Raw genomic sequence first — 24,783 nt, 5'->3', positions numbered from 1 at the left:
GCCTTTGATCATGGTATCTGACAGGGACAAAAGAAACCCTAACTAAGACAGATGGTGTGGCCTTATTGGAGGAAGTGTCACTGAGAGTGGATCCATGTCTCACTGGGCCCTGTCTCTCTCTCTCTCTCTCTCTCTCTCTCTCTCTCTCTCTCTCTCTCTCTCTCTTTCAAACCAGGGTGTTAGCTCTTAGCTATTGCCCCAGCACCCCTCCCTGTCTGCTGTCATGTTTTCCACCATGATGAAGACTTGCATGGATACAACCTCTTCCTCCTCCTCTTCCTCCTCCTCTTCCTCCTCCTCCTCCTCCTCCTCTTCCTCTTCCTCCTCTCCCACTCCTACACCTCCTCTTCTTCTTCCTCTTCTTCCCCCACTCTTCCCCCACCTCCCCCTCCCCTCCCCCTCCTTTTCTTCCCCCACTCTTCCCCCTCCTCCCCTTCCCCTCCCCCTCCTTTTCCTCCCCCCTCCTCCCCCTCCCCCTCTCCCTCCCCTCCCCCTCCTTTTCCTCCTCCCTCTCCTCCTCCTCCCCCTCTCCTCCCCCTCCTTCCCTTTTCTCCTCCCCCTCTCCCTCCCCTCCCCCTCCCCCTCCTCCCTCTCCTCCCCCTCCCCCTCTCCCTCCCCCTCCTTCCCTTTTCTCCTCCCCCTCTCCCTCCCCTCCCCCTCCTCCCTCTCCTACCCCTCCCCCTCTCCCTCCCCCTCCCTCCTTTTTCTCCTCCCCCTCCTCCCCCTCCTCCCCCTCCCCTCCCCCTCCTCCCTTTTTCTCCTCCCCCTCCTCCCCCTCTTAAGTGCCTCAGCTACCTGGAGCTCGGCCCTCCTCCCTGTCCTACCCACTGGAATGCAGTTCTGAGCTACACTCTCCTTGTTCATCACACACAAACCCATCACAGATCCAAACAGGATGTGAGCAAAGGGTCCCTCTAACGGTTCTCCGTGCCACCTGCTGTGTGTGCCACCGGGTGTGGTGGCTCAGCCTTCTCCATGGCACCTCCCCCTGCAGTGATGAGTGTGGCTCCTTCCTCTGCGGGGTGGGAAGTGGGAGGCCGGCCAGCAAGGGAGAGGGACAAGGGACAGGCCTCTGCAGCCAGCCCCTGTGCTCTCCCTGCACTTGTCCCACGTCTCCCCAGGGAAGGGATTTACTAAGCATCACTCCTGTGCCAGGCACAGGCACAGTAAGACCCTTTCCTTTCCTCATGACCCACGGGAGCTTACTGACCAGAGAGCGGGTCCATGTGTCGCTATGGTGGCTCAGAGTTAGAGCTGGGCTGCAGAGATGGCTCAGAGGTTAAGGGCACTCGCTGCTCTTCCAGGGGTCCTGAGTTCAAATCCCAGAAACCACATGGCGGCTCACAACCATCTGTAATGGGATCCGATGCCCTCTGATGGTGTGTCTGAAGACAGCAACAGTGTACTCACATAATAAATAAATAAATCTTTAAAAAAAAAAAAAGAGAGAGCTGTCACCTGGACTGTGCCAGTATCGGGGGAGAAAAGGTGACAGCTCCCCCTGCAGGTAGGTACGGAGTCTGCAGTGCGCTCCAGTGGGTGGCGTCTCTGCTCCCTACTCTTAGGGATGACCTTTCAACTCTGTGAGAGCCATTTCCTCCACGGAGCATTGTTGGTGGGGGCTGAAGAGATGGCTCAGTAGTTGGGAGCACTGGCTGCTCTTCCAGAGGTCCTGGGTTCAGTTCTTAGCAACCACAGTGGCTCACAACCGTCTAATATATGAAGGGATCTAATGCCCTCTTTCTGGCATGCAGGCAGCAGAACACTCATACATAAAATTAATTAAATTAATTAATTAATCTGCTGTTGGCAATAGACTTTCCAGACGGTGAAGCAACTCAAGGACAACCCTACCACTTTTTAAATTGCTGTTATTAGGGTTTTTTGGTTTTTGAGTTTTTTTGAAACAGGGTTTCTCTGTAGAGTTCTGGCTGTCCCGGAACTCACTTTATAGACCAGTCTGGCTCAGAGATCCACCTGCCTCTGCCTCCCAGTGCTGGGACTAAAGCGTGGCCATCACTGCCTGACTCCAACCACTTTTTGAACTGTGTCCATTCACACATCACACTTCTCCCATCTCTTAATAGACTCCCACATACCTACCTTCTGGAGTTGGCCTTCCTCTTCCTGTGCCACCCCTCAGCCTGTAAAGAGAGCTGCACCTCCACAGAGCCCGAATCCACCTACATCCACATCCTCCTGCACACTCCTGTTCCCCAACGCAGCATCCGTAGCTGAGGGTCACAGCTTTATTAGCACAAAGGCTGGGGACCGTAAGGCCACCATAAGGCACACATCCACCTCACACGAGCTTACCTCCCACTGTGTTTCACAGACGACAGAGGCACTTAGGTCCCCGCCACAGATCAAAACAACAGCGACAGGGACCAGCTCACACCAGAGGCATGTTGTTCTTTGGACCGCACCGAGGTCTTAACTGTTTTTCAGAACGGTTTGTGCTTGGTTTAGGTATTATTTCCCAGTTTGTGTGTTGAAAAGTTGGTGCCCAAACCAAAAAGAAGAGGAGGGGGAAAAGGGAGGAGAAGGAGTAAAGAAAACTTGGCGCCCACATGGCAGTGTTAAGATGGGGTTGACACAGCACAAGCCTATAGCCCCAGCCTTCGGGAGATAGAAGCAGGAGAATCAGAAATTCTGGGTCATCCTGTGCTACACAGAATGTTTGAGGCCAACCTGGGATATACGTCTCGATGTCTTTACCAAAAAAGTAAATAGTGAAGCCCTTAAGCTAGGCAGTAACCAGAATAAACCCTGCTCTCAAAAACCCTGCCACAAAAAGGAAGGCTGTGAGTTAGAGGATACCCTAGGCTGCAGAGACCGGGGAAGCAAAAAATAAACGGAATGTGGGGCGTGGTCGAAGGGCACTGGGGGCAGCCCTCTCAGAGGAAGCTGATGTAGCACCATCAGACCCTGGTTGGTTCTTCCAAGACTCAAAAAGCCTCACCATGTGGTCCTTCATGCAGTCGCTCCCATCCTGTTGCCTCTGCAACCTTGCGATGCATCCTTGCCGCGGGAGCCAGTGCCCTGCAGCTTGGGCTCTCCGCCCGCCTCCCAGGGTGCGAGCTGAAAGGCTCTCTTCTTTAGGAGTTAGTCCGTGAGTCAGATATTTCATCGTGAGTCAGATATTTCATCGTAGCCACGGAATGACGTGCTGATAGAGATCTCACTCTGATGCACCTTGGTGCAACTTGGCACCGTCTGGGCTTCGGCCATTCCAGCTCGGTTACTGGCCCGTAACTGACCTCACCACGCTGCCTTGCTTATCACCAGTTAGGAAGAACAACGTGCTGATGCGTCGGCCCTGACAAATTAATAATTGACCGAGCTGTCTCAATCACTTCCCTGGGATAGCGTTGGGGCTCGTTTTCCTGGCCGTTTTCCAGCACTTCCCAGTGGTCCTTCCTTCTTAGTTCTTGCTCCCCAGCGCAGGTCCCAGGCCTGGCCACGCTCAGCTTCCATGTGGGTCGTCGGGATCCGAACTCAGGTCCTTAGGCCTAAGCAGCAAGCTCTCTTGCCCGCTGAGCTAATCCCCCAGCCTGTGTTTAAGCATTGAACTGAGCCTTACATCCTGCAAATGTCTCTTCACTCCCTTTTCTGGTTCCAGTTTTGCGTCTCCATTCGAGTTCCTATCTGTCTGGCCTTGATCTTGTCTTGCTTACATATATCTATTTTTCCGCAGTATTTGACCCCTGTATTTAGCAGAGCTCTTGATTACTACGTGGATGGTAGAATTATAGTCTTTAAACTACCCTGCTGAGATTTTTTTTCCCCCGTGTGACACTACAATATCTCCTTGTAATTAGATAGATAGATAGATAAATAGATAGATAGATAAATAGATAGATAGACAGATAGATGATAGATAGATAATAGATTTATAGATGATAGATAGATAGATAGATAGATAGATAGATAGATAGATAGATGATAGATGGTAGGTAGATTGATAGATAGATAGATGATAGATTGATAGATATATAATACATAGATAGATGATAGATAGATGTAGATAGATAGATAGATAGATGATAGATGGTAGGTAAATAGATAGATAGATGATAGATAGATAGATAGATAGTTTGATAGATAAATAGATAGATAAAATTATGTAGCTTTGGGTGAGATATGCACATTTAATATCAGCTTTCTTTCTGGGATGGCACCAATGGCACCAAGAATAACTTATTCCAGGTCCTCTTGATGAGTAAAGTGAACTTATTAGGTATACTTATGGATGCTGGACAACTATAGCCACTTGCATTTTCCCAACGTCACCAACCTTCTGCCTACCTACCAAACTGTTTTTTAACATTGTATTAGTCAGGGTTCTCTAGAGGAATAAAACTTACAGTGTGTGTGTGTGTGTGTGTGTGTGTGTGTGTGTGTGTGTGCGCGCGCGCGCGCGCCTGTGTTTATATATGTAGGCCAACAATGACCGTCTACTAACAGAAAGTTCCAGACTCCAGTGGTTTTGTTCAATTCACAAGGCTGGATGTCTCGGCTGGTCTTCAGTATACTCTACAATCCTGAAGAAGTAGGCTCTAATGCTAGTGAAGGGATGGATTTTCTATTCTAGTAAAGCAAGAGCCTGCAGGCAAAGACAGAACAAGCTTCCCTCTTCTATGTCCTTTATATAGGTCATCAGCAGAAGGTGTAGTCCAGATTAAAGATGGATCCTCCTACCTCAAAAGTTCGGGATTAAAGGTCTAGCTTCCCACCCCAAAGGTCCAGATTAGAAGTGGGTCTTCCCACTTCAAATGATTTAATTAAAACAAACAAACAAGCAAATAAACCTCTCACAGGTGTGTTCAATCATTTGGGTTTTAGTTAATTCCAGATGTAGTCAAGTTGACAACCAAAAGTAGCCATCACAGTTTACTCTGAGGCATTGAGTGGGAAGGTAAATGACTCAAGAGAACTGCAGGAAGTCCCTGAAACTGACCAGATTCACTAGGACCCTCCCTGCCAGAGTAAGCAGAGAAGCTGAATGCCTCTCAGGAGAGCAGAGCTGAGCTGCAAAGAAGACTCAGAGACTAGACCAGCAGTCTGGAAGAAATGGAAGCCAGCCATTCGGCCTGGAAAGGGTTTAGACCAGAATCACTTAGAAAACATACTCTCCAGTGTGCTGAGCTCTTGCAGGCTGTTCAGTGTGCTCTAGCTTTGTGAGTTGTCACCCATGCTAGAGTGGGTCTTGGTTATGCAACTGCCTTTGAGTCATTTCTGCACCTGTGAATAACTCCTCACCCATACTCCAGTAACACTCATTGCTTCACCAAGTGGGACTTTGGTGATGTCTGTGCTTTGGTCTGTTGAGGGATCCCTGTCTGAGGTGAGTAGGCATGTGTGTTGGGTCTCCCCAGGAAAGGCTTTGTCACATAGCACAAGCTCCTACTTACATGGCTCTGCATCAACAACAGGCTGGATGTAACCTGGTTTAGGAGCACTACTACCACAGCAGGGGTGACAGAAGCCTCAGGTAACACTAAGGCACAGATAAAACTGGCTTTACTCTTATTGTGGATCATGCTGGCCTTGGAAAATACTGCAAACATGACTTAGAACAAATAAATGGTTCGTGAGACAAATTAAGAGTGGTTTGCAGCAAGGTGGGATTGTTCAGGTAAGATTTGGAAGAGCATCTCTCTTTCTCCCCTTTTCCCTTTCTCCCTTTCTCCCTTTCTCTCTTCCTCCCTTCTTCCTGCTGTGTGTGTGTGTGTGTGTGTGTGTGTGTGTGTGTGTGTGTGCGCGCGCGCACGCGCGCGCGTGTATACGCCCAAACATATCACAATTATATATTTGTTTGTTGCTTGTTTGTTTGTTGAGACAGGGTCTTGCTGCACAGCCCTGAATGTCCTAAAACTCATATGTAGACCAGGCTGGCCTCAAACTCACAGAGATCTTCCTGCCTCTGCCTCCTGAGTGCCAGGACTAAAGGCACACACAGCACACCCAGCCACACAATTATAAAAGCTCTACAATCATGGGACTGGAGAGATGCCTCTAAGGCTAAGTAAGAGCACTGGCTGCTCTCACAGAGGACCCAGGTTAGAGTCCCAGCACCGGCATCCCAGCTCACACCTCAATTCCAGGGTACCCGATGCTCTCTTTCTGGACTCTGAGCACTGCACTCACATGGTGTACAAACGTGCAAAACACTCATCACATTAAAGAAACAAAACCTAGTGGTAAAGCACTGCTGCCTCTGCCCTGTGTAGGGACTCCACTAGATTTTGGTAGTGGATCGGGAAGACCAACAAAGCGTTATCAGAAAGCCCAGAGGAGACAGCGGTGACTGACATTACCCACGACTTGGCCCTCTCCTGCCAGCAGGGACTCTTCTGTTGTGATGCAGGCTCCCTAGAAAGCAGATGGAACCACAAAGCTCTAAACAGATCAAAAATTCCTGTGGGAAGAGATCGGAGGAACTAATAAAACCAGTCTCAGAGCCCTGGAGCAAAAAAAAATCTCAAAGGCCCTGAAGCGACCAGCTACCAATTGCTAAGTTGTAATAGATTGATGCTGTCATTCCCAAGGTGGCTGGGGTGTGCATGTGTGTGTGGAACACACACACACACACACTCACACACACACACACACACACACACACACACACACACGGGGCAGGGAGGAACTCCCTCAGCCCTGGGGGCATAGAAGGCTATGGTTTTCTATTGTTGGAAGTCATGGTCAAGCAGTCAGTTTATAAATCTCCGGGAGGCTCATCAGCTCACAGGAAGCTGGGCTTCTGCCAGGGCCTCCTCTCCCCGCATCAGGTCTGCCTCACATCGTCACAGGTCCTGCTTCTGTCATTATCTTATTTGCCATCTTGGCCAGCAGAAGGAGGTACCAACAGAGGCCTTCAGATGTGACAACTCATGCTGAGGTTGGGAACTCACAATGCATCTGTCCGGGTTGTCCTCACAGACACCAATACTGCTCTCCCTGGTGGAGCCCTCATACGACTGTGCTGGACCACAGAGCACAGGGAGGAGGCTGTAGTACATAGGCTAGGGTGAGTGCACTCTGTGATGTTTACAGGGCTGGATCATCCGGTGGCGTGTTGCCCCATCATTGTACTGTATAATGGTGTTGCTGGTGTCATCTCTTTTAGACTACTCATTGAGTTCTTGCCTACATCTGCTTAGTAACCTAGAAGGTCAAGAGCAGCCATTATCCCACTTGACAGAGAACACTGGAGTACAGAGCCTCATAAGCCAGCACATGCAAAGCTACAATAAGTCTTCTCCCCAGCCCATACCTAGGAGCATCATGTCCATTATTATTATTATTATTATTATTATTATCAACATCATCATCATCATCATCATCATCATCATCATCATCATCATTCACATACCCCAGCCCAGTCACCCCACTAGGTATGTACCCTAGAGAAATGGAATGACAGACCATGTGGATTATCAGGGGATGGTCATAGCAGTATCATTCATAACTGCTAAAAAGCTCACAGAGTTCCAACATCCACCAGTTGGTAGACAGTTGAGATGTGCTGGGTCCATAAAATGGGATACTGTTAAGTAAAACAAGGGGCCAGGCGCTGGTAAATACTTCACTATAGGCGACACTCAAGACGGAGGCTCGGTCTGAGTGAGTAGACTTGAACATCAGCGGCATAGTCCCAAAGAGGACGAGTACGAATTCTTCAGGATGGAGAGTAGATTACAAAAAGACAAGAGTCTGTGACTGAACTTGGAGGGTCCCAACATTTAATGGCCTGGGTGGGAGAAAGGACCTACAGAGGAATCTAGGAAGGTTTGGTAGGCAGAAGCTGATGCCGTGAGAAAATCGTTGCTGATCAAAATATTCTTTCTACCAAGTGACTGGAGGCTGTCTTCTTAGTGGTGGTGAAAAACAGATGCTTCTGGGCATGCTCGGTTCAGGACTGCAATGGGCCAAGTTTAAGTCACCTGAAAGAATTAGTCATCGTGGTTTGGTGACCTTGGTTGGTCCTCTATAAGTTTCTCCCAAAGAGTTTTAGCTGAAGGAAAAACAACAAAAAAAGACAATTTTCATGGCATGGTAATTGTGGGAGTTATACCTGGAAAATACCCAGCAGCTAATGCTGTCTCAAATGTTAACTTTTTAACAACCTGGGACGATGAACAGATACTGTGGTTTTGGCTCAGAATATCTCCCAAGATGCCAGCCAACACTGGTCTTCAGAATGGTCGACCCGGCTGAAGATGACCTAGTCATGGCTTCTTTCCCTCAGAGTAAGCAATCCAAGACAGAGGCTGAAGCCACCAATGCCCTTTACTACCCAGGCTTGGAAGCTAGACACCACCGGGATGAAGGAAAAAATATTACCCAGAATACTCAGAGGAGAGAGCTGAACGGGAGGTGAAAGCGACTCAGGGGTTCTCCAGTTCCAGAGCCCCAGACTCAGGGAAGTAAGAGAGCCCCACCCACAGTGTGAGCAGAGGAGCCCTCCCAGCCTCCAACCAGAACACAGCAGCAGAGAAAGGCAGGAGAGGTAGTCATTGTAGTGTCCATGGTAAGAATGAGGCCCACGGTCCTAGAAGACAATACTAGCACATCTCATCCAGCACTGAACACAAGCTTGCTGAAACCCCCAGCCACCGTGTGTGGGAAGCAAATCCAGCACTCATGGGTATAGTAACAGACTTGTTGGGGATTTAGCTCAGTGGTAGAGCGCTTGCCTAGCAAGCGCAAGGCCCTGGGTTCGGTCCCCAGCTCCGGAAAAAAGAACCAAAAAAAAAAAAAAAAAAGACTTTTAGGGGGCCCACTGGAAGCCGCGGCGGCTGCTGGGCGAGGAGGGCAAGGCCGCAGGATCCAGCAGCTGAGCAGTGAGGACTAGACATACCAGCAATGACCAGCTCTCCTGTCTCCAGAGTTGTCTACAGCAGCAAGAGGAGCAGCAGTCCCCGCTCTCCCACCAATAGCAGTGAGATCTTCACACCAGCGCATGAAGAGAATGTGCGCTTCATTTATGAACCCTGGCAGGGTGTTGAGCGAGACCTGCGCAGCCAGCTGTCCAGCGGGGAGCGGTGCCTAGTGGAGGAATATGTGGAGAAAGTTCCCAACCCCAGCCTGAAGACCTTCAAGCCTATCGACCTGAGTGACTTGAAGCGCCAGAACATGCAGGATACCAAGAAGTCCGAGTGTCTGGCGTCCCTCCCCTGGCCTCCAGAAGATTAGGGTGCACACTTAATGTTGGTTTCCTCTGTTCTGTGGCGCTGCTCCTGGGAGGGGGGAAGGAGAGTGTGCTCTAGCAGGCCGTAATCCCCAGAGCCAGTAGGATTGATGATCAAGGCCCTACCTGTCCTCGCCAGGGTCTCAAGTTGCCCCTGTCACTGGGGTGGTGGGGGGTGGGGGATAGTCTGACTGTATCAGCCCTGTCCTTTTCCCCTGGCCAGCTGCATCTTGGGTAACACCTGGCCCTACCTACCCAGCCCTCTCTGCTGTTACCTGCCATGCCTTGCCCCTCTCTTTCCTGGCTACTTAAGGTCAGGAAGGAAAAAAGGGGACCTCTGTTTCTTTGGCTGTGGAACCTTGAGGTGACCAGAAAGTTGGACATGTGCAGTCCCACCTGCATCCAGTGTGGCTCTCTCCATGGAGACTTGCTGTTCTTCTGCCCTGGACATTTGGGGAGCTCCCCCTTCCATCCCCACTGTCCATCCTGACCCTTCCTTGCCCCTTTCAGAGTCGAATCAGCTCTGGGCCTAGGACTGTGCTGGCTCTCTGAGAGCAACTAGGCCTTTTGTCCTGGTACCTGCAGCCCTGTGGTCACAGCAGTGCCCTTGGACGGGGCACTAAGGCTGACCCTGAAGGAGTGGTGCTGCCAGACCTGTCCTGGCTTTCTGGGTTGTAGTGGGAGGATCACCAAGACCCCCTTTTCTCGTGCCCTCTTGAATCCAAGTGTCTATGTAGCTTTGGAGACTAAGGGTCTGTGAATAAAGGTGGGTGGCACTGAAGGAAAAAAAAAAGACTTTTAGGGACATCTCCGGTGCCAAAAGTGATAAGCCCCAAAGCCCCCAGAAGGATAACAGTAGCATCTAAGGGTAAGGAGCCACTAGGGCACACAATATGGTTGAGCCCCTTCTGTAGCCTGAGCCAGGGAGAAGCCTCAGCCCCCAAAGCCAAGACTTTGCCTCCTTTGTGTTCTGAGGCTGCTACAGCGATCTCGAGGCAAAGAATGATTCAGAGCTTTGTTCTGGCCTTGCTGGCAAGTTAACAAGTCCTCTCGCTAATGCCGCGGAGCTGGTATGATCCAGTGAATGGGAGCTCCTGCTCCTGTATCCCTGACCCGGAAGCAGTACACTGGCTGAAGTAACACGTTGGGCATGAAGACAATGGGGAGGTAACTCAGCAGCAGAGAACCTGGCACAGCTACTCTCGTAAGTGGGGAAATGTCCCACAGAAGAGAGAAGGAAGAGAACTGACTTTGAGAAGAATGTTTCAGAGCACGCTGACCGGAGGAGTCAGGGCCTCGCCAGAGGAACCAGTGGAGACAGAGAAACCATCTCAAAAAAAAAAAAAAAAAAAAAAAGAAAGAAAAGAAAAAAAAGAAAAGAAAAGAAAGAAAGAAAGAAAGAAAGAAAGAAAGAAGGAAAGAGTTGTCAACTCAAGCAGTTAAATGTTGGGATATTTCTGCGGTTTTAATCTAGCAAGAGGATTTCAGCAAGCCTAAAATTGTCATTGGTAAAAGATCAGTGTCACTCAAACAGCCGTCCCAGGTGGAGTGTTTTTTTTTTTTTTTTTTTGGTTCTTTTTTTTGGAGCTGGGGACCGAACCCAGGGCCTTGCGCTTCCTAGGTAAGCGCTCTACCACTGAGCTAAATCCCCAGCCCCCCAGGTGGAGTGGTTTTATTTGGTGGTTCTTTCTTCCTGGTCGGGACTGCACACTGTTGACATCCAAATATCTGTAAGCTTCCCGTCTGCTCTGTATGAAGCACCTCTGCCTGGCTGTCACACAGGAAGCCATAGTGTTCTCGACAGTGGACTTCAAATGACAACGAGAATGCTTCTTTTAAACATCGGGTTGGCGAAAATTAAGAGCCAGAGCGGTGGCGTGCCCCTTAATGCCGGCACTCAGCAGGCAGAGGCAGGCAGATCTCTGTGAGTCTGAGGCCGCCTGGGGCCTACAGAACGAGTCCCAGGATAACTGCGCAAACGGTGAGACCCTGCCTCAAAAAGGGAGGAGGACCTAGTAAGCGCAAGGCCCTGGGTTCAGTCCCCAGCTCGGAAAAAAAAGAAAAGAAAAAAAAAAAAAGGGAGGAGGAGCAGAAAGAGCCCGGGCTACGGGAGATGTAACGGAACAACAGGTCCTCAAGTACACAAAGACTTGGGGCAACTTGCAATGGCTTCTTAAATAGATCGTCAGGAGCGTTAGTATAGCAACACTCACCTACACCCTCAGCTATCTGCAAGGCTGAGACAGGACACGGCCACTTCAAAGAAGAAAGGGGATTTCGAGAATAAAGACAGTTGAATAACAGATCCCATCATAGCAACTCCGGCCACTGTCAGCTCTTGCCCACAGGACTCGTCCATGCTTCTAGCCACGTCTCTCCCTCCAGTACTTGTCTCTATCAAAAGATGTATTTATTATTTTTATTTTATGTGTATGTACCACACACGTCCTGGTGCCTGGGGAGCCCGGAAGAGGGGGCCTGATCTCCGTAAATATAGATACAAAGGGCTGCGAGCCATCCCCTGGGTACTAGGAACTGAGCTCTGGGTCCTCTGCAAGACTAGCAAATATCGTAACCATTGAGCCATCTTGCCAGGTCCCCAAACCAAAAGGTTTGCCTGTCAATGGGGGGAGGGTTAATAAATATAAGTATGTCAGTACTGAGAAGTCAAGTCACGTCTGTAGAAAATGTAGAAAGAACTGTTGGCTGCCCTGACCGATTAAATTAAATGAGAAAGGGCATTGCTGGAGGACAAAGGAATATGTGTGTGTGTGTGTGTGTGTGTGTGTGTGTACATGCATATACATGCATAAAATGTATATATGATGTGTGTATATGTATGTGTATATAATTCCCTTCTGTAAAAGCAAATGACAAATTCATAATATATCGTGTATCTGTTTATTCCCATGTGTGAGAACATGCATATCTTTCTTAATGTTTACTTGATTATGGGGAAGGTCGTGTGAGTTTCTAGCATTGAGCAAATGACCTGGCTTACGTGGTGGTGGTGGTTCAGGAAGAATGTATAAGTGAGAGCATAGTGGGGAATAGAAATAAAAACAGATAAGCTAAATAGGAAATACCATTATCTGTAAAGTGTGATGAATGTGAAGGGATCGAACATCTAGCCGTTCTGTTACCGTGAATCTGCAAAGCTGATATGCACACAGCGGGGGCAGAGAACCCCATCATCTGGATGGTAGAGTCTTTTTTTTCTTTTTAATGTCCCAAAGGTTCGTTTTATTGGCATTTGAACCAAAGTCCTGCCAATGGACAAAGGCAAAACCCTGAAGAGAGGTGGGACATCAGCCTCTTACTCTCCGGATACAGCCTCTGAGAATCCGCCCAGACACTCCCACTTCGCCAGTGGTCAGAGAAAGGGAGGTGGCTTAAGGCCGGATGTGCTGCTTTCACGGGAGTCTGCTGATCCTGAGACGGAAGGCAGGGAGTCTTTGGGGGTCCCACCTGTTTAGTTCCGCAAGAAAACAAGGACAGAAGTAGAGAACAAGGCACTATGGCCTGCACTTAACTCGGTCTTTATTGCTGTGTCTCTGGATTTGTAGGTCTCGACTTTTCAGGTCCCACACGATTCCTTGGGGCGGACGACCAGTGACTGACACAGCATATACAACTTGGAGGCCCAGCTGTCCTCTGGATGCACCACCGCGGTGATCCCATCAAATGAAGAGCTGGTGCAGTCATATACCATCTCTCTGTTGCCCTTCATGTGTAGGTATGCATGGCAGCCGTCACGCCCGTCACATTCCAACTGGTCTGTGGTCCTGACTAATGAGTACGCAAACAAGCTCACAGATGGCTGCTGGTCCTTCCGCGCAGTCTCCCGGGCCATTCCCGATACGATGATACAGGCTCCACAGCCTCAGGAAATAAACAGATCGTTACCCAGAATGCCATCGTCCATATGGTAGATTCTTGTTCCAACAAATGAATTGACACTTAAGGTGTATTTACAGCAAACCAGTTGCTGATTGTTTCTCTACTGCATCTTGCCTGTCAGTGATACAGATGCAGGAACCGCCTATTTGGGGGGTTATGTTTGCGAGATGATGCCAATAACTTCAATTCTCGGTTAACTCAAGGCACAACTCATGCCTGGTGCAAACTGGTCCACGCGAGTCTTTGGAATGCAGTGACATTCTCAATGAATCATGTCAGGTAAAGAGGCTGGCTTCACGGCCATTAATGCAACTGACCCTGGACTGTCGTGGCAATTCAGTTACCACTGAGATGAGAAAGGCAGAACTATTTCACTGTGTATTTCCTCCTGGACTTACTGGTACGGACAGGTTGTAAGATACAGAGAAGTGTGTGCAGTTCAGCCTGCTCCAAATGGGGTCCTCTGCGCTTTTCGTTTAATTTACTGTTTTTATGCACTGGCTCTTCAGAGCTCGGCTCTCGACGAGTCCAGTAGTGCATTTGCCAAAAGGAATCCTTCTCCTCATTTCCAGCAAAGGGACATATGGCTTTCTCATCCACACGTGCCTGTGGTGGAGCCTATCTGCATATCAAGGTCTGTGCCAGACGCCAGGCTCCCTCAATCCCTACTCACAGGTCCGTGTTGTGCACTTCAAAGCCCCCAGGGCAGCTCCCAGGTTCCCTTTTTCCGAGGAACCCTTTCCCTAACAACACAGCGATTTACCCCCTGTTGCTTTCCTAAGGGAGGGCCTTGGCTGTGTGGGATAAATGGTTCCCTTTCCATTCACAGAGTGATTGTTTCTTTACTGCCTCCCACACATTCAGTCTCAAAACAAACAAATGAACAAACAAACAGCCTGTTCTTGAAACGTTATTGGTAATAGGAAAGGTATACAAGTAAACCAACAAAAACAGAAATACGCTAAGTACTTACCACAGGGAGCTGCTTAAATAAACTGAGACACATCCTTTATCAGTAACCTTTGAATGTGATCATTAAAAAAAGGGCAGATAACCCAATTTAAACATTACACAATAAATAATATGAATATGTACACTATGTTTTTAGAGAGAGAGAGAGAGAGAGAGAGAGAGAGAGAGAGAGAGAGAGATCCCTGAAGACAATCTATGGAAGCTGATTCCCTCTCTCGTTGTGTATGTTCAAGGGGGATGGGGAGGTGGAATTGACCTCAGGTCACCAGGCAGCAAATGTCTTTACCCATTTGACCCTCCTTGCCAACCAAATATTTACAACTTTTAACTATCAGTCTTCCAATTTTGTAACTGTGTGAAGCAATCTTTTCTGGTCTTATAAACATGTTCTTTTTTAGTTCAAAGGCCATCACGTGACCATTCCTGGAAGCCATGAACACACACGCCACTTCATACCAGGAACGGAACCAATAGAAAAGACAGTTCCACCAAGTCCAGCTTTGGGTGAACAGTGAGGACCACTGGGGCCACTTACGAGATGGTGGGCAACTGAAGAGTGGCTACATCCTTGAAAAGTCTCCCCTAGCGATTGTTAAGGGCTTAACTACTCTGAGGAGCGTTGTACTGGCTGGTTCTGTGTGTCAACGTGACACAAGCTGGAGTTATGGAGAAAGGAGCCTCCCTTGAGGAAATGCCTCCATAAGATTCAGCTCATGAATGAGGCATTTTCTCAATTAGTGATCGAGGGGGAGGACCCAGCCCATTGTGGGTGGTGCCATCCCTGGGCTGGTGGTCCTGGGTTCTATAAGAAAGCAAGCTCAGCAAGCCAAGGGAAGCAAGCCAGTAAGCAGCACCCCTTCATGGCCTCTACATCAGCTCCTACCTCCAAGTTCCTGGCCTGCATGAGTTCCTGTCCTGACTTCCTCTGGTGATGAACAGCAATGTGGAAGTGTAAGCTGAATAAACCCTTTCCTCCCCAGCTTGCTTCTTGGTCATGATATTTTATTCAGGAATACAAACCCTGACCAAGACAAGCCAACATAGTGGGGTATTCCTGTGACAACCTGACCATGTTTGAAGGAAGACTGTGTAAGGACTTTGGAACTTTGAGCTAGAAGAGCCATTGGGTGTTCAGAGCTCTGTGGATGTTCTGTAGGAGCTTGGAAGATAATGTTGAGTACTGTGTAAACGATGAAGGCCTGCTTTGTGAAATTTCACAGGGACAATTAAAGACTCTTATCAGGGCCATTGCTGTTTTGATTGTGAAGATTCTGTGGTTTTGGTTAGCTGGGGCTGAGGAATCAGCTGTGATTAACAAGATACCAGAACTACTAAAGCGAAACCTTTGCATTATTGGGACTATTGATGCTGGTCAGCTGGAGCTAAGAAATTAGTGCTGATTAAGAAGAGACCAGCATCACTGAGGTGAAATCTTCTGGGAAGTGTTTCCTGAGAGCACAGAGAAGCTGTGTTCCAGAGGCAGCCACGGTTGTACCTTGTGTTGGTAGCCAGACTTGGTAATGTATAAGAGTCACCCAGGTGGGACTAGTTTTGAAGGCATGAAGGGGTCATGAAGAGCAGCTGAGAATTGGCACTGTGAGAGGCGAGGAGAGGCCATTGGTGAAGGTGCAGCCTCAGAGGCAGTTCAGGCCCAGGACTGAAGGGGTCGTGCAGAGACGCTGAGGCTTAGCACCATGAAAAGATCCTGAGAGGCTGTTTGTGAAAGTGCAGACCAGTTGCAGCAGAAGACAGCAGAGTTTTGGAGATGCCAGTGCCATGAGATGACCACCAAGAACAGCAGCAGCAGCTGGAGCCTAGAAGACAAGGTGTGTGCTACAAAGGGCAGAGCTGGAGAAGTGACCCAAGCCTTTGGAGGAACCCAGAAGATTGTGAGTGGATCCCAAACATTGGATGGTTAGACTTTGATTTTGCTTTTGACTGTGACTGTGCTCTGATATTTTTCCCTCTTGAAAGAAAAAAAAGTATTTTAGTGGAGCCCACAGATAAGAGACTTTGAATAGTAAAAAGATTTTGAAAAAGAGATTGGATATTTTAAAGAGGTTGAAATTTTAATATGGAAGTATTTATATGGATTTTTAAAGTTATTTAGATCTTGAGGATGAATAAGAAAGTCAGGGTTGAGGCTTAATAGTGATGTGTTTGTGTGTCAAGTTGACAAGGAGTCAGTTGTGCTGGCTGCTTTTATGTGTCAACTTGATACAAGCTGGAGTTATCATGGAGAAAGGAGCCTCCCTTGAGGAAATGCCTCCATGAGACCCAGCTGTAAGGCGTTTTCTCAATGAGTGATCAAGAGGGGGAGGGCCCAGCCCATTGTGGGTGGAGCCATCCCTGGGCTGGGGGTCCTGGTGGGTTCTATAAGAGAGCAAGCTGAGCAAGCCAGGGGAAGCAAGCCAGGAAGTAACATCCCTCCATGGCCTCTGCCTCAGCTCCTGCTTCCTGACCTGCTTGAGTTCCAGTCCTGACTTCCTTTGGTGATGAACAGCGATGTGGAAGTGTAAGCGGAATAAACCCTTTCCTCCCCAGCTTGTTTCTTGGTCATGATGTTTTGTGCAGGAATAGGAACCCTGACTAAGACATGGGGCACGGCGTCTGCGTGGCTTTGGTAGCACACCCATCTCCACCTTCCGTGAGGGAATGTTAGTGGGCCAGTCTTGTGAGGAGTCTAATGTCAACAGTCAGCAGCCATGTCAGTCATGTCAAGGCCAGACAACAGAGTTCCACAACACTGTTCCCCTTCAGATACAGAGGATAACAGGATATCCTCTTTTTATGTGGCTTATTTTGCTTAGCACAATGACCTCAGTGTCCATTCATGCTGTCGCATACATCAGAATATTTTTGTGCCTGGATTATCAAACCAAATAAACAAAAATCTTAAAGGGTATGGAGTAGTACTTAACTGTGGCTTCGCTTTGGATTTTATAGTTTTTTATTTTCCTCCAAGTTTAATTTTTTACTTAAGATAGATGTAGGATGATGTCATTATGCAGCAAGGCGGGTCCAGGATAAGGCGTAGCCTATCATTGGATGAGAAGGGAGGGTAGGCGGGGAAAAGCCTAGGAAGGAGGGAGGAGGAGGAGCGAGGGAAATCAAGATGGAGACAACAGAGCAGGATGATCCAGATTGAGGTAGACTGGGTTGATTTTGTCTTGTCTAGGTGGACGGTTTAAATCTTTATTAATTGGCAGTGAATTTATTGTGTGGATGTATTGTGGATTGGGAATTTAACATGTAAATTTGATTGTTGGGTTACAGTTAGTCGAGTCTTGATTTTACGGGGTAGGTGGCTGGAACCAGTGTGTTCCCGGCTGGCAAGGGCTGGCCAGGGCGATTAGCATTGGGAGCAGAGATACCCTGGGGCTAGACGATAGCTAGGCTAACATGGCGTGGTGCCACACTGAAGCCAGCCGCCACTGAGATAAACTAAGGTTAGTTCTGCATGGCCCTACAACTAACATCAGGGAGCAAACGCCTGGATCCGAGAGTACCAGGGAGGGGCCAGCGTGGAGCGGTGACCTCAGGAACCAATTGTGCCCTTTTTTAATCTTACCACAACAGATCTATCCATCCATCCATCTATCTATCTATCTATCTATCTATCTATCTATCTACCTATCTAGTTTTTTCCAAGATAGTTTCTCTGTGTAGTCCTGGTTGTCCTGGGACTTGCTCTGCAGACCAGGCTGGCCTCAAACCCACAGAGATTCCCCTGCCTCTGCCTCCCAAGTGCTGGGATTAAAAGTGTGCGCCACTGGGGTTGGGGATTTAGCTCAGTGGTTGAGCGCTTGCCTAGCAAGCGCAAGGCCCTGAGTTCGGTCCCCAGCTCCAGAAAAAAAAAAAAAAAAAAAAAAAAAAAAAAGAGAGAAAAAAAAAAGTGTGCGCCACCACCACCTGGCTTATTATTTAAAGCACAGGAGTGGAACTGTTTTCTTTACAAACCAGGGACAGCTCCTCAGCTGCAATGCTGCTTTTCGTTTTGTTTTAAGATTTATTTTTATTTTAAGTATGTCAGTATGCCGTCGCTGCCTGCAGACACACCAAAAGAGGGCACCGAATCCCACTACAGATAGTTGTGAGCCATCGTGTGGTTACTGGGAATCGAACTGAGGACCTCTGGAAGAACAGTTGGTGCTCTTAACCGCTGAGCCGTCTCTCCAGCCCAGCCTCGGTACTTTGATGTTTCCATTTGTTTGTTTGTTTGTTTGTTTGTTTGAGGAGATGTCACTTTGTAGCACTGACTGGCTTGGTACTTGCTAAAGAATAAATGCTCTTACTAAGTACAAAAGACTCCACTGGTATATGATTTAACCATTGAAGGGGAGTAAATCTATAGAGAAGTGACACCTCGCAGACTATTTACAAGTGCACACAGAAAAACATAAAAGATGCATCATTTTTGAAGTCTTGGGTTATACAAGTTGTTTCGGGACAAACCCAGGATGCCTAGCAAACTGTGATGTGACGTACAGTCAAGGAAAATAACTTCAGGCCCCATAGTCCTCCTACCTTGTTGGAAAGGTGCTCTTCAGAAATTCCTGTAGGATGCAGTTAGGGACTCTGTGCTTCCCAAAGTTTAGGCAGGTCACTGAGAAGAACAATATACACACTCAGAACGCCACGGGACCTCTATGGTTCTCTCTCACTGTCTTCATGCTGGAAAATCATTTATTAATATTAGTCATCTCATTGTAAACTCTTTAGCAAAACAACGGGCTCTTGAAATTTTCCATTAGTTGATATATCTGTGGGTGACAAGCCATTACTCTCACCCAGCTGAAGGAAATGGGGACTGTCCTGCCCTTTCCATTCACTTCCCACAGAGCAAAGGTTAAAGTATTCCTCACTCTTTTCCCCCAGCGAAGAATTTGACTGAATTTATTGACCCATTGACTCGGGTGAGTCTCTGACACCCACGGGAGTTAAGGACTGGCAATCAAGAGAGGCACTGAGATGGGAGCTTCCTGGTGTCGCTGCTGTGCCTTCCTCCTTGAATTACGTTTGGTTCGCCACGTTTGGGAGTCCCCTGTACAGCTCAGGAGATGGCTGGCATTTCTCGAGAAGTTCCTCTGGATTCCTCAACAATGAAAGATTGTTAGATGTCCCTGGAAGACACTGGTGGGAGTATCCAGGAGAAAGAGGCCCAGCCTGTAATCTCGCAACTCAGGAGCCCCGGAAAGCAACAAAGTACACACACCGCAGGTGAAAGAGTCACATAGACACAATGGGAGCTCTGTTGCTCGGGAAAGCAGGGTGACCACAGCTGTGTCTTCAAGGACAGCCTGGCAGAGAACACTCTTTCTCCTTTGTTTTCTGAGCTTGAGAAAAGTGGGGAGGAGGGGAAGAGACATCGCCCAACTTTCCCCTGAGAGCAATCGTCCACGAAAACTCACCTGTACTAAGAGAACAGGGAGAGCTATGGAGTAAACAGGCGATGTGGTATTTTAATGGGTCATGCTGAAGCGTTAATACCTGGAACCACATGAGATAAAACCACACGTTTTAGTACCTGAAACCGCATGAATGACTCTTTGAATGTGGCTAGAGTGGGCTGTCCTCGGGGAAATCGTTACCCAGAAAGCAAGAGGATTTCTAGAGAGAGTGGTAGTGGCTATTGGATGAGAAAAGTAAAACTGTTCTATATTTATGCCTCACAGGTTGATACCTCTCACCCTGACTGCAGATGACCAGGGTTTTCTAGTCTACTCCCCTTAAAGTATAAGCTTATAGAGTCCAGGACAGAGGCAATTACCTCTGTGGGCATTGCCCTTCAGTGAGTAAAGACATTTATTCTCTATCTAGATATAGACGTATCTAAATATGTATAAGATCCAAAAGCACATAGTAAGCTATGTCTGTCTTGGGTGCTGAAGAGATGGCTCAGTGGTTAAGAGCATTGACTGCTCTTCCAGAGGTCCTGAGTTCAATTCCCAGCAACCATATGGTGGCTCACAACCATCTGTAATGAGATCTGATGCCCTCTTCTGGTGTGTCTGAAGACAGCTACAGTGTATTATATATAATAAATAAATTTTTAAAAAAAGATATGTCTGTCTTTATGTTTAATTCACAGCGTGATTGGGGACCAAAAGTTTGCATTCCCCTCAAATGTATACCCAGAACCCTTAACCTCCAATGTGCCAGTCTTTGGAGATGGAGCCCCTGGGAGGTAGCCTAGCTTGCTTTCTACTGCTTTGGTAAATACCATGACCCGAAGCAACCCAGTGGAGGAAAGGGTTTATTTTACCTTATAACCCCCAGCTAACAGTGCATCACTGAGGGAGTTCAAGGAAGCAACCTGGAGGCAGGGACTGAAGGATGGCCATGGAGGAGTGCTTCTCTGATAGGCTTGCTTGCTCTCCCTGGGCTCTCCCAGCTTGCTCTCCCTGGCTTGCTCAACCTACTTTTCTATATAGCCCAGGACCAGCACTATCCACAGTGAGCTGGGCCTTCCTACAGCAATCAAGCAATAAGAAATGTCCCCGTAGATGTGCCTGTAGTAGAGACTACTCCTCTGCTGAGGTTCCCTCTTCCTTGGTGACTCTAGTTTGTATCGTGTCAAAAGGAAGCAGCCAGGAGGTCCAAGTTAACTGAATGAATGGGATTGGTGGCTTTGTAAGAGGAAGAAGTAGAGCTCTTTCCTGTCTCAGGTGGCCCAAGTAGGCCATGTGAGGACATAGCCCTAAGGTGGCCATGTGTAGCACAAGAGAGAAAATCCTCACCAGGAACCAAGTGGACCAGCACCCAACCTTCCCACTGTGAACCAAACAGACAAGCATCCACCCTTCCTCTAAGACTTGGAGAAGAAATGAATGTCTGTTGTTTAAACCCCACGGTCGGTCGGCAGTGTTTTATTCCGGCAGATGCAGCTAACGATGACAAAGTTAAGAGGCTTAAGGAAAAAGAATGAAGACATACTGTTTGTTTGAGACAGGGTCTGGCTGCAGGGCCCAAACTGTCCTTAAAATCTGGATTCTCCTGTCTCTACTTCCCTAGTGCTGGAACGTCAAGAATGTGTTACCAGCTGCGACCACAATACTATCTTGAAGACCAGCTTTGGCTAGTGAACAAAGGAATAGAGGACAAGTTTCAGAAGATCGGGCCAGAGGTGACAGTAGCTTAGCTAGAATCACGACAGCAGAAGCCAAAAGAAGTGAATGATAGTTGGGAGGTAAAAGAGGACTTGAAACAGAAAGCAATTAGGTTGCTCATTTGAATAATTGCTGGCCGATGACATCTACATTCACAAACACTAGGAGATACTAAAAGAGAGCAGCCTGGTTTCTGCTTCTGTTTTTTTAAGAGAAGATAGTTTTTGGTGGGGAGAACAGAGGTGACTTCAGTTGTAGATAGATGCCTAGAAACATCAGTATCATTTGGAGATGTGTAAATGGAGATTTAAGGCCAAGGCTCTGGGCTCGGCTAGGCTGGAGATAAACATTGGGTGAGGAGAACATGAAAGATGGTCTCGGGGCTGGAGAGACGGCTCAGCGGTTAAGAGCACTGACTGCTCTTCCAGAGGTCCTGAGTTCAAATCCCAGCAACCACATGGCGGCTCACAACTATCCGTAATGGATCTGATGCCCTCTTCTGGTGGGTCTGAAGACAGTGACAGTGTACTTGTATATAATAAATAAATAAACCTTTTTTAAAAAAAGATGGTCTTTTTAAAGATGGTCTCTACAGCCTCAGAATAGTTGAGAGTATATGAAGGGAGAGTAAAGTGTGGAATCAGCCCATGCTGAAACACTGAGGACTGGGAGCTGGAGAAATGGCTCAGTGGTTAGGAAAACTCGTTCTTCCAAGGCCCTAGATTCAGTTCCCGGCACCCATGTGGCTCACACCCATCTATAACTTCAATTTTAGGGGATTCAATGCCCTCTTCTGAACTCTGAAGGCACCAGGCATCCGTGTAGTACACATCCATCTACGCAAGTAAAACACTCAATCATATGTTATTTATAAATCCAAAAAAGCTTTTAAAAAAACAAAGGACTAAAAATAAATAAAAATAAAGATTTAAGGACTGAGTAGAGGAACAGGAGTCAGCTAGAAGCTAGAAAGAACTGATTAGAAAAATGCAGTCACAAAGCCTAGAAGGCACAAGGTTTCAAAAAGAAACCTCTGGAGTTTGGGCCAGAGAGCCAGGGATATAGCTTAGCCAGCATGGAGTCCTAGATTCAACCCCCCCCCCCGTGTGTGTGTGTGTTTATGTGTGTGAGCATAGGTGTGTGTGCGAGCATGCATATGTGTGTTCATGTGTGTGTGTGAGCATGCATGTGTGTGTGCAAGCATGCATGCATGTGTTCGTGTGTGTATGTGTGCACACATTGCATGTGTGTGTTGTATGTGTGTGAGCATGCATGTGTGTGTGAGAATGCATGTGTGTGTTCATGTGTGTGTACTGTATGTGTGTGAGCATAGGTGTGTGTGAGCATGCATGTGTGAGTGTGAGCATGCATGTGTGTGTTCATGTGTGTGTGAGCATGCATGTGTGTGTGTGTCTGTGTGTATCTGTGTTGAAATGAATGCTTGATAGTATTATAGGAAATTCACCTTTCTGTGTCCCTTTATAACAATTCGCCCATTGAACCAAAACATTTGAAACCTGTAGCCATAAGCTTCTTGCCCAACAGGCCAGTGATCTCTCTCCTTCCCTCCCTTCCCCTTCTCCTCCCCCACCTTCCTCTCCTTTTCTCTCACCCTAGCTGAGGATTCAAGGCAGGCACCACAGATGCCTAGCTCAGACCAGTGAGCCTTAACATATGTTTACCAGACTTTAAGCAATGTCAATATCACCCAGGAACCTGAGAGAAATACCAATTTCAGGGCTCACTCCCAAAGCTCAGCTTCTCAGTCAGAAACACTGGTGTGTGGTTCTGCAATCTCTATTATTCACCCTCTGTTGGAGATATAATTTTATCCTTATAACTTCTGCTTCTTCACAGCACTGGAGTATACAGGTACTCTGGGATCTCGTAGCTGTGTGCCGTTTCCGGCGGTTTCTGTCAACTAGGAACTCAACAAACTCTTGCATTTGACAGTTTAAATTCCTGCGACACATATTGTTGGTGAAACTGCAAATTGGTACAACTTAGGATAATTTGGTACCATTTGCCAAAATAACAATAAAAACATAGATTTGATCCAAAAATTCTGCCGCTGGGAATTTATCCTACAGATCTGCCTGCACACACAAGAGTGAGTATCTCTCCCTTATCTCAGCCTGAAGCCCCAGTCACTCAAACACTAGTTTCAGGTTACCCTTCTCAACCCCTCAGGGCTTCTTAAACCTGAAGGAATCATGCTTCTTCTGCCAGTTGCAGGCCTCACTACCGGGTCAATTAAATGCTCTATCAGAGGCTCCATCAGCCCATTCCAGTGACCCCTCTCCCTGTGAAGCAAGCTGGCTGGCTAATCACACCTCCTCACACCTGCAGCCAGGGGCTAGTCACCGGCACCGCCCTCTATGGTCAGTTGAGAGCAGCGGTAGAGAACCTCTCAACCTCAGCGTTGTTCAAGCCGGCCGGCCGGCCGACCATGAGGCCGAGCCTCTCAGTTCTATCCCTCCCTTCCCTCTCTTCCCTCTCTCTCTCCTTCTCAGAGCGGAAGGGAGCTGGGCTCCTCCAGGGTTCGGTGACACCGGCCTGCCCCGGGCGCGCGGTTTCCCCGCGGTGGGCGGGGCTCGGGGCGGGACGGGTCCTCTGGAGGCGGGGAGGTGGGGGCGGGGCAATGGAGGGGGCGGGGCGGGCGGGATACTAACCCCGGTGTCGGCGACGCGGTCGCTGCAGTCGCTTCAGCAGCTGGACCCCGAGTCGCAGTCGCTGGGGCCGCTCGCCGCTCGCGTGGGGCTCAGCCGGGCCCGTAGCCATGGAGGACTTTATCGTGATCTCCGACGACAGTGGCTCCGAGAGCTCGGCCGGGACCCGCTCGGGCAGGGCGCGGAGGCTGCGCCGGGCCCTGTCCCGGACCCCCGGCGCGCTGCCCCGCCGAACCGTGGTGAGTGAATCCACTGCCGTTCGCCACGCCCGACGGGAGCCGAGCGTCGCCCCCTCGGGGCCTCGGCGTTGCGACCGTGGTTCCCCGCCGCCGTGTCTTCCCGCCTTTGGCGGCCTCCGGCCTCGAGGAGCGCGGCGGCGCGGCTGGAAAGGCAGGCCTCGGGCTGGCCAGTGCTGAGCCCTACAGGGCTGTGCCGAGGAGCCGGCCGAGCACATGGGCGACACATTGAGCACCAATGCGAGCTGCCAGGCGGTGGCCAGCTGTGGCCTCTGGCCTGAGCTGGCACCTAGCTTGGGCAGCGGGAGAAGTGGGGGGTCCTGGCCAGGCCGCAGCCGCTACCCGGACCTCGAGGCGGGCGCGCGGGAGCGCGTAATTGTTTGGCTTGTGATGGGCACAGATATGTGCAAGGAGGTAACAGGAGCCTCGGCTGCGAGCGAGGGAAGCGCCGCCCTTGGCACCGTGGCGGCTGCGCTGCAGGGCCTAGTTCCCGAGCCAAGGGCCCGATTTTTGAGTTGTGGAGAAGGACGGTTTGTTTTGCTTTGCAGATGCGAATCACATACAAAGCTCGGGGGCGGGGCACTCGCACCTTTGTTTTTCCTCCAGGTTCTCTTTATCCTTGCTCCTGAAGTGGTGGAATAAAAATATCTGTGGTCTCCGCCTTTCTAGAACTCTCCACAGAAATTTAGTGAGCCCCTACCGTG

The 24,783-nt window shown here is 48.8% G+C and overlaps 1 protein-coding gene, 2 long non-coding RNA genes and 1 pseudogene across 4 annotated transcripts in view; all 4 read left to right on the top strand.

Annotated features, from left to right (window-relative positions):
* The first annotated feature begins 8,868 nt into the window (after positions 1-8,868).
* Mcrip1l1 (MAPK regulated co-repressor interacting protein 1 like 1) lies at positions 8,869-9,198 on the top strand (annotated as a pseudogene).
* Positions 9,199-12,568: 3,370 nt separating this feature from the next.
* Positions 12,569-16,608, top strand: LOC147999984 (uncharacterized). Of its 2 annotated transcripts, XR_015641467.1 has the most exons (3): positions 12,569-12,929; positions 13,297-13,372; positions 14,464-16,608. It is a non-coding gene; the product is annotated as an uncharacterized LOC147999984 (long non-coding RNA). The 2 variants fall into 2 exon arrangements; XR_015641466.1 differs by lacking the exon at positions 13,297-13,372.
* A 545-nt stretch (positions 16,609-17,153) lies between these two features.
* Positions 17,154-20,119, top strand: LOC134482679 (uncharacterized). Its single transcript, XR_015641468.1, has 3 exons — positions 17,154-17,214; positions 18,091-18,254; positions 18,944-20,119. It is a non-coding gene; the product is annotated as an uncharacterized LOC134482679 (long non-coding RNA).
* A 3,751-nt stretch (positions 20,120-23,870) lies between these two features.
* Simc1 (SUMO-interacting motifs containing 1) overlaps positions 23,871-24,783 on the top strand; it is a 45,009-nt gene continuing 44,096 nt past the window's right edge. The window contains 1 exon segment of the mRNA NM_001400839.1: positions 23,871-24,082. Within this exon segment, the coding sequence (NP_001387768.1) occupies positions 23,954-24,082 (129 nt within the window). The 5' untranslated portion in view covers positions 23,871-23,953.

This window comes from Rattus norvegicus, chromosome 17 (genome assembly GCF_021556685.1).
Source record: "Rattus norvegicus strain SHRSP/BbbUtx chromosome 17, alternate assembly SHRSP_T2T, whole genome shotgun sequence".
NCBI classification, from domain to species: Eukaryota; Metazoa; Chordata; class Mammalia; order Rodentia; family Muridae; genus Rattus; species Rattus norvegicus.
This window is presented reverse-complemented; position numbering and strand designations above follow the sequence as displayed.